The 8,967-nt window shown below is 59.1% G+C and overlaps 1 protein-coding gene across 1 annotated transcript; it reads left to right on the top strand.

Annotated features, from left to right (window-relative positions):
• Positions 1-6,098: 6,098 nt before the first annotated feature.
• Positions 6,099-6,746, top strand: LOC127321086 (uncharacterized). Its single transcript, XM_051350124.1, has one exon. The coding sequence runs from the start codon at positions 6,099-6,101 to the stop codon at positions 6,744-6,746; it is 648 nt and encodes a 215-aa protein (XP_051206084.1).
• The last annotated feature ends 2,221 nt before the right edge of the window (positions 6,747-8,967 follow it).

The raw sequence follows: 8,967 nt of genomic DNA on the forward strand, positions 1-8,967 counted from the left end.
GGCCCTGAGATGGAGTCTGTGGTTGCACCTGCTTGGGAGATGCCTCCCATTACTGATGAGATGCTCCAGAACTTCGACCTATCCATGTATGCTCATGGTGGCCCTCCTCCTAGGACTGCTCGTGCTCCTACTCCTACTGATGATGATGGTGACGAGGATGAAGGTGATGCGGATGCGGATGCGGCTGCGCGTGATGATGGCGAGAGCTCCTATTCCGCTGGGCATGAGTTCTATTGATGGGTGCGCTAGCATCTCTCCTCTTTTCTTCGCCTTTTTGGTGTTCCGATGCCAAAGGGGGAGAAGAGAGTAGAGTCTAGGACCACGGGGTTCTTTGATGATCACAAGCCATGGGTGTTGCTTTATTTGATTCTTATATGGCTTGTGCTTATTTGCTTCGATTTCTCAAGAACCATTTGCTACTTCGAATAATTCCTGTATGGACGACTATTTGTATGCTTAAGCACTCTATTAGGATGATCATGCTTTATGCTTATATATCTTGTTATACTTGTCCATACCATGCTTGTTTCCTAAAGATATTGGGGGAGCTTCTCATATTCCACAAATGGTGCACTTTGTATTCAAACGCTGATGGGGATATGCCCATAGGGGGTGGGTCGCCAGTCCCACTCGCCACAAGGACGAAGGCCCAGGAAGATCGCCAGTCGCCTAGCCGACTGGACCCGAAGGCGACTGGGCCGAAGACCCAAGGAGGCGATCTGCTCGGCTGGGTAAAGAGATTACTTGTAGAAGGGTGCTGTATCCCGGATTAGTAGCAACTGATACGATTCGGAGTTATCCCTTTGTAACCCTAGACCGGGGGTGGATATATAAACCCCCGGGCTAAACCCTAGAAGACACATCATCTGAGATTAGATCTCCCCTGTAAGCTCTTGGCTCCGCGCCGACTGAGCCCCCCCCCCCCCCATTGTAATTCTCCACTGAGCAATAAGATCTAGCAGGACGTAGGCCTTTTACTCTCCGGAGGGGCTGAACCTGGGTAAAACCTTGCGTCCCTTGCACCTCGACCCGTAGATGGCGATGTTCCCTTGCCCTCGCATCAACGAAGTGCTACCCCCTGTAGCATCTGCCGTGGTCATATCCACGACAGTGGCGCCCACCGTGGGGCATGGGACATCAAGCCTCCGAGCTATGGCGAGGCCCTACTCGCCAGTACGGCGGCCGGTCGCTTCCGGCAGGATGATCGCCACCGGCAACTTCTTCCACATCCAGCCAAGCACCTACCGGCCCGCCTCGTCACCTCTCAAGCACGCCTGGATGGTGCCGATCGGCTCAATCAACCTCTTCGTTGGGCTCGCTGGCGTCAGCGACCCCACCGAGCCCCGCCCTGGTCGATCGCACGACCCCTTCGCGCCGGGTCAACTCCTCACCGCCACTCGCCCAGTTACCGGCGAGGTGTACGCGGAGGCCGAGTCGGCCCTGGAGGACGACGCCGACTCGGCGGCCGTGGCGCCGATCGCCGATTCCATCATCACCGCGTCGGCCGCCGACTCCGTCGTCACAATCCCAGCCGCTGACTCCGGTATCGCGGCGTTCGACGCCGACTCCATCGCCACGGGATCGGTCGCCGGGTCCACCGCTGTGTCCCCGACTGCCGGCTCTATCGCCACGGCGTCGTTCAAAGACTCCATCTCCTTGGTCTCTCACCCAAGCGACTTCGAGGATGACTCCGTCCTCTCCCTCTTCGGCAGCGACTCCGACTCGGACTCCGTCGAGGCCCCACGCTATCGCTACCCAATCGCCGTCTTCATGGCAGGAGGCGAGGAGGAGCCTCCGGTCGACGCCTTCACCACCCCCTCCCTGCAACCGCCACCGCGATCGAGATCGAGGCGCACCGGGCGGCCCTCGAAGAGCAGAGGAAGAAGGAGCTCGCCGAACGGCAGAAATTTCGTCTCGAGCAAGACGAAGTAAGAGCCGTGTCCCACTATCACCAGCAGCGCAATCGCCTGCGCATGGAGCGTGCCCGCGCGAACGACTTCCCCAACGCGCGCCTTAACTTCGACGATCCGGATGGAGAAATTCGGATCGCCCGAGTCCAGAACCCCGACGTCCCGGAAGGAAGTCGGGCCGCCGCCGATAGGGCGGCACACGGAGCACCGCCACCACCACCGCCACCACCACCACCCGAAGTTCCTCGGGCGGAAGTCGACGCCAATGGCCTACCATTGCACTCATCCCCAGCCGACAACGTCGCGGCCGCCCAAGCCGTTCTTGCGAGGCTCCCCGAAACGGGAGACGGCGCGATCCTCGTCCAGCACGCCAAGGCCCTGGTTGCCAAGGCATTGGAGCAACAACACGCCGCCGCCGACTCGCAAGGGCGACTTTATTCGCGCACATCCGCCAGTCGCGCGGCGTCATCGGGCGCGGCAAATCGCGCAGTCGTCAACACCAACAACTGTCCGCCGCCAGCACCGCGTGCGGCCCACTCGACCAACAACCGAGTCGAGCCGCGCCCTGCGCGAGTGATGGTCGCTGCCAATGGCCAACCCGTCGATGCGCGCACCCACATCGTCAATGATCAAGAATGGCGGGCGCGAAACCGGCTGAACGACCGCTACGCTGATGAAGCCCCGCGCCAAAGCACGTCCACTCGAGTCGGCCCCGCCTGCTTCGGGCCAATGATCAGAGGCGAGCCGTACCCCACTGGATTCAAGGGGCCCCGCGACATCGAGAAGTACGATACACATATCGACCCCACAGTCTGGATCGATTCGTACGCCATGGCAATGGGGATCCAAGGCCACTCTGAGTTACTCGCGGCACGTTACCTGCCTCTCATGATGGACGGCGTCAATCGCCACTGGTTCAACACCCTCATCGCCAACAGCATCGATTCTTGGGAAGAAGCCCGTGCCGCATTTATCCAGCACTTCGCCAGCGCGTACACTCGCGCGACAACTATAGAAGACCTGGATCGTTGTGTCCAGGGCCCGCGCGAGTCGACTCGTCGGTGGGTGCAGCGCTGGCAAGACATGTGGACGACCTCCAGCGGCATCAGCACGGACACGGCGATCTACTGCTTCCGGCGATGCTGCCGGTATGAACCGCTAAGCGCCAAGCTCCATCGCGTCAGCAGAGATAACATCTCAATCTCCGAGCTCTTCGACATCGCCACCCGCTACGCTGACGAAGACCCTACAGTCGACTCGGACGACGAGTACGGCCAGCGGCGCAATCGCCGCCCCGTTCACACAGAGCCTCGATGCGGCGACTACCGATTCGGCGGCCGATCTAACAATGGCAAGCGTCGCGCTGACGGAGGACACAACGAGCTCGTCGCCAACGCCGACTATGAGCAGCGCGAGCCAAAATCCTTTCGACGCGACAACCATGCGCCACGGGAGGACCGGCCTTAGCCTAAGCGCTTCGATGCCCGTAGCCTCCTGGACGCCCCGTGCATCTACCACAGCAGGGAGGGCAAGCCCTCCACACACACGACGGGAAACTGCTACTCCCTGAAGCAGATAGAGAAGGCCCGCCGTGCCAAGGAAAACGACGGCGGCAATCAGCACAAAGACCGCGCCAAAGACCCAGATCAGCACAAGGGAGAAGGTTTCGGTCGCAGCGCCGGCTCGCTCCACACCTTCACTGGAGTCGGCGATCGTCGGGATAGGAAGGTCCTCGCAAGGGCAGTACACGCGGTCATCCTTGACGTGCCCCGGTGGCTCAACTGGTCCGAGCAAAGCATCACCTGGAGCCGCGAAGACCACGCCCCCCGCATCGAGTACCCCGGCCAAGTGGCGCTGGTCGTCAGGCCCAAGGTAGCCGACTACTGGCTGCCAAAAACCTTGATGGACGGAGGAAGCTCCATCAACATTCTGTATTACGAAACCTTCCAGCGACTCGGCTTACCAGACTTGCGCCTCGAGAACACCAAGGTCACGTTCCATGGCATCGTCCCCGGGCGGAAGGCCTTCCCGATCGGCAAGGTTACGTTACCAGTCACCTTCGGCACGCCCCTGAACTACTGCACCGAGCGGATAACATTCGAGGTGGTAAACTTCCGCAGCTCCTACCATTGCGTGCTCGGCCGACAAGCGTTCGCCCGGTTCATGGCCGCACCTCATTACGCATACAACATGATGAAGATGCCAGGGCCTCGCGGTGTCATCACCGTCCACGGCGACCCGGAGATGGCACTGGAGTGCGAGGACGTCAGCGCCAAGCTTGCCGACGCCGTCATCGCCGACGAACACGACAACTCCGCCGAGCTCGCCAAGTACCCAGTCGACCGCAACGACCCCGCCATCCTGGAGAAACCGACCGAGCTCGACTCGTCCGCAGCAACTTTCAAGCCTACAACCGACACTCGTCAAGTAGACCTTGTAGAGAATGATCCAACTAGGCAAATTACCATTGGGACGGGCCTGTCCGCCCAATAGGAAAGCGCGCTCATCAAGTTCCTCCGTGAGAATCGAGATATCTTTGCATGGAAACCGTCTGACATGCCAGGTGTCCCGAGAGAACTTGCTGAGCACAAATTACACGTTGACCCCTCCGCACGCCCCGTTAGGCAGGCAATGCGCCCCGTAGGAGAAGAGCGACGGCGTGCAATCGCCGAAGAAGTGAACCGACTGCTAGCCGCCGGTTTCATCATTGAAATCAAGCACCCCAAATGGCTGGCAAACCCAGTCCTTGTGCTAAATAAGAACAAGACATGGCGCATGTGTATCGATTACACCAGCCTCAATAGGGCATGCCCCAAGGATCCATTCGTCCTGCCGCGAATCGACCAGATTATCGACGCGGTCGCCGGGTCCGAATCACTGTGCTTCCTCGACGCTTACTCCGGGTACAATCAAATAAAGATGGCCAAAGAAGACCAAGAGAAGACAACATTCATCACGCCCTTGGGTGCCTACTGCTACACATCCATGACCTTCGGCCTCAAAAACGCCGGAGCGACATTCCAACGGTGCATGAACAGCTGCCTGGAGAGCCAAATCAGCCGCAACGTACACGTCTACATCGATGACGTGGTAGTCAAGTCGACTCACCAGGCCGACCTCATCACCGACCTCGCCGAGACATTCGCCAACTTACGACGATACAAGATCAAGCTCAACCCTCTGAAGTGCACCTTCGGGGTCCCTTCCGGATAGCTGCTCGGCTACGTCATCTCCAAGCGCGGCATCGAACCCAACCCGGAGAAGACACTGGAGGTCATGCGAACCAAACAACCAACCTGCCTGGTCGACGCACAAAAACTCGCCGGCCGGGTCGCAGCCCTCAGTCGCTTCATACCCCGGTTCGGTGATAAGGCCATGCCACTCTACCGCCTGCTCAAGAAGGCAGAATCATTCAGGTGGACAGAAGAAGCGCAACGAGCCCTGGAAGAGCTCCAACACGCCCTTCAGCACGCCCCTATCCTCGCGGCCCTGCTACCACAAGATACTATGCTACTATATGTCGCTGCGTCGAACCGCGCGATAAGCGCGGTCATGGTCGTCGAGCGTAAGGAAGAAGGAAAAGAACAGCTGATACAGCGCCCGGTCTACTACATCAGCGAGGCCTTAATCGAATCCAAGCAACGGTATCCGCATTATCAAAAGCTAGTGTACGCAGTCCTCAGGGCCCAGAGGCGACTGGCCCCCTACTTCCACGAGCACCCCATCAAGGTAGTCGCCTCAACACCACTCGCCGACATCATCCGTAACCGCGACGCAACTGGCCGGATCGCCAAGTGGGCAGTCGAACTCGGCGTCCACAACATCACCTACGAGTCGCGCCACGCCATCAAGTCTCAGGCACTCGCCGACTTCCTCGCCGACTGGGAAGAGGCCCAGCAACCGAGCTCCCCCGCGGACCTCAAGCATTGGACACTGCACTTCGACGGTTCCAAGAACCTCGAAGGGGCAGGCGCAGGAGTCGTCCTCACATCGCCAAAAGGCGACACCGTGAAGTACGTCCTACAACTCAGGTTCGAGCCCTGCACCAACAACATGGCCGAATACGAGGCGCTCCTACACGGCATGCGAATAGCAAAGGAAATGGGCGCAACACGGCTGCGCTGTCTCGGCGATTCCGACCTAGTCGCCAGCCAGACTTCCGGCACCTGCGACGCCACCGACGCCAACATGATTGCATACAAGCGCGCGGTCGACCAAGCCGGCGCTAGCTTCGCCGGCCACGTCGTCGAATGGGTCGACCGGCGCAAGAATGAGGAAGCAGATGCGCTAGCCAGACTCGGGTCCAAGCGACTCCAACCTCCTCCAGGCGTTGTCCTTGATATCCTCAGCCACCCCTCGGTACGCGCACCTCGCGAGCTGGACATTGCCGAGCCCCCTGCTCCCGACTCCACTCTAGTCGCACTCGCCTCCGACAGCGTCGACTGGACGGAGCCATACCTAAGCTACCTCGAACGCCAGGTGCTGCCAATGGATGAAACCAAAGCACGAGCAATCGTACGCAGGTGCAAGTCTTTCACCATTATCAACAAAGAGCTATACAAGCGCAGCGTCTCGGGAGTGTTCCAGCGATGCGTCGCCACCGACGAAGGGCGCAAAATACTGCGCGACATCCACGCAGGGGACTGCGGCCACCACGCAGGCGCGCGTTCCATAGTCGCCAAAGCTTTCCGCCACGGCTTCTATTGGCCGACAGCCCATGAAGACGCAGTCGCGCTCATCCGCTCGTGCGCCGGGTGCCAAAAGTATGCAAGCCAGTCGCACATGCCGGGATCAGCACTGAAGACCATCCCCCTCACCTGGCCATTCGACGTCTAGGGTCTGGACATGGTAGGGAAATTCAAAACAGCCCCCGGTGGGTACACTCACCTCCTGGTCGCAGTGGACAAATTCACCAAATGGGTAGAAGCAAAACCCATCAAGAAGTGCGACGGAAAGACAGCCACAAAGTACCTACGTGAGCTTATCTACCGATATGGCTACCCTCACAGCATCATAACCGACAATGGCACAAATTTTGCCAAAGGGGAGATGGCCGACTTCTGCGAGGACAACGGCATCCGACTCGACCTCGCTTCAGTCGCACACCCCGAGTCGAATGGCCAAGCGGAAAGAGAAAACCAGAGCATCCTCCACGGACTCAAGCCGCGCCTGGTGGTGCCCCTGGAACGCGCAGCCGGTTGCTGGGCAGAAGAGCTCCCCTCTGTGTTGTGGGGCATCCGCACAACACCAAATAGGTCGACCGGCTTCACGCCTTTCTTCCTGGTGTATGGCGCCGAGGCAGTCATGCCCACGGATATTGCCTACGACTCGCCACGGGTCGCTAACTACGCCGAAGAAGACAACGAGCGCGCTCGCCAAGACAACATCGACCTCCTTGACGAGGCCAGGGACCTCGCACTCTCCAGGACCGCCATATACCAGCAAGATCTTCGCCGCTACCACAGCCGCCGCGTTCGGAGTCGCTCCTTCCAAGTCGGAGATCTCGTGCTCCGGCTAATTCAAGACAAGAAAGGCATGCACAAGCTATCCCCCCCCCGTGGGAAGGACCATTCGCCATCAGCCGCGTACTCGGCAACGACTCCTACTACCTCACCGACGTCCGCAAGGACGACAAAGGCGAACCGCTCACCCGAGAGGTGGAGCGCCCCTGGAACGTCAATCTCCTCCGACGGTTTTACACCTAAGGAAAATGTGTAACCCACAAATTCAGAGATTAATCAAAGTCGCCGATTGCATCAATCTCCAACTTTGATTGCCTCTCCATCACTCGCCCGATATCTGTATCTCTCATCTCGGTAAACACCGGCCCAATCGCCATGACATGCGACTTGGTACTGAGAGACCTTCGATCGCCGCTGCTGGAAGAGAGAAGTCCACGATCGGCCAAGTAGCCGGGCTAACAAGGGCACGATGGGTCTCCCGGGCGCAACACCAGGCCCGGTTACCTACCACCCCTTACGCCGTCAGGTGAAAACGGCGACTGGAACCTACAGCAGGGTCGCATGCCCGACCAGCCCACCGGGCCACGGCGATCATCTCGTGCTACGCTATACAGCACACCAATGCCCTCCTCTACCTTAGGCTGGTGACTTGAATGGCCAAGTACTTCGACCAGGGACCCCGCAAAACGGACCCGCGGCTCGCCAAGGAACAACGCCCGCAAGAACCCCCTTTGGAGTCGCACAGCGACTGGCTCACCGAGCCACGACGAGCGGCGCGCTACATACAAACAGCGCAACTATAACCAACTCGCTACTCCACCCATGAGGCTGCTATTCGCACTATAATGACTACGTACTGTGACTGGGGACGCCCAGCTCGACAAGAAAAACAGTCAAGTCGATAGCCTTCACTGGGGTCACATGGCGACTGGCCTATTGGCCATGGAGAGTTGGACCCAACTCAAATAGGAAACATCACCGTCACATTCACATATCTCAAAAGCGGTCACCAAGTTATACTTAAGCAAAAGCTAACACTTTATTTACAACTAACACCCGCTCGCGGGAATTTGAGCGACATCATCCACAGGGGTACAAGAATCTACTGGGACGGCCCCGGAGCTTCCTCTACGACCGGCTCGGCCCCGCCGTCGCCATGGAGAAATTTCGGAGTGTACAAGACGATCGGGTACGTGGACAGGGAGTTGGCAGACGCGGCATGGAATAGACGCTCCGCGGGGAAGTCCACCGGGCCAGCCTCCTTCTCCGCGTCCCCAGGCACCGACTGGCTGGGAATGTGCGTCTCCAAGTCAGCAGTCGCCAATACCCAGTCGGCGTAGGGGCGCACTGCCTCCATCAAGCGCAGCACCTCGGCGACGTCAAATTCGCCAGTCTCCGAGGGGAAGCCAGCCGTGACCTGCTCCACGTCAAAACCCTCCGAATAGTGTGCCAGTACCATGCTCAGCGCCGTGGTAATACCAACGCGGCAGGAGGAGCGGCGAAGCCAGTCGACGACAGCTGGGATGTTGGAGACAGCCCTGAAGACAGACGGCGTGTCCCGCGGAATCACCTCCCGCGGACTTAGGTACTGGAGC

This window comes from Lolium perenne, chromosome 2, assembly GCF_019359855.2.
Source record: "Lolium perenne isolate Kyuss_39 chromosome 2, Kyuss_2.0, whole genome shotgun sequence".
Lineage (NCBI taxonomy): Eukaryota > Viridiplantae > Streptophyta > Magnoliopsida > Poales > Poaceae > Lolium > Lolium perenne.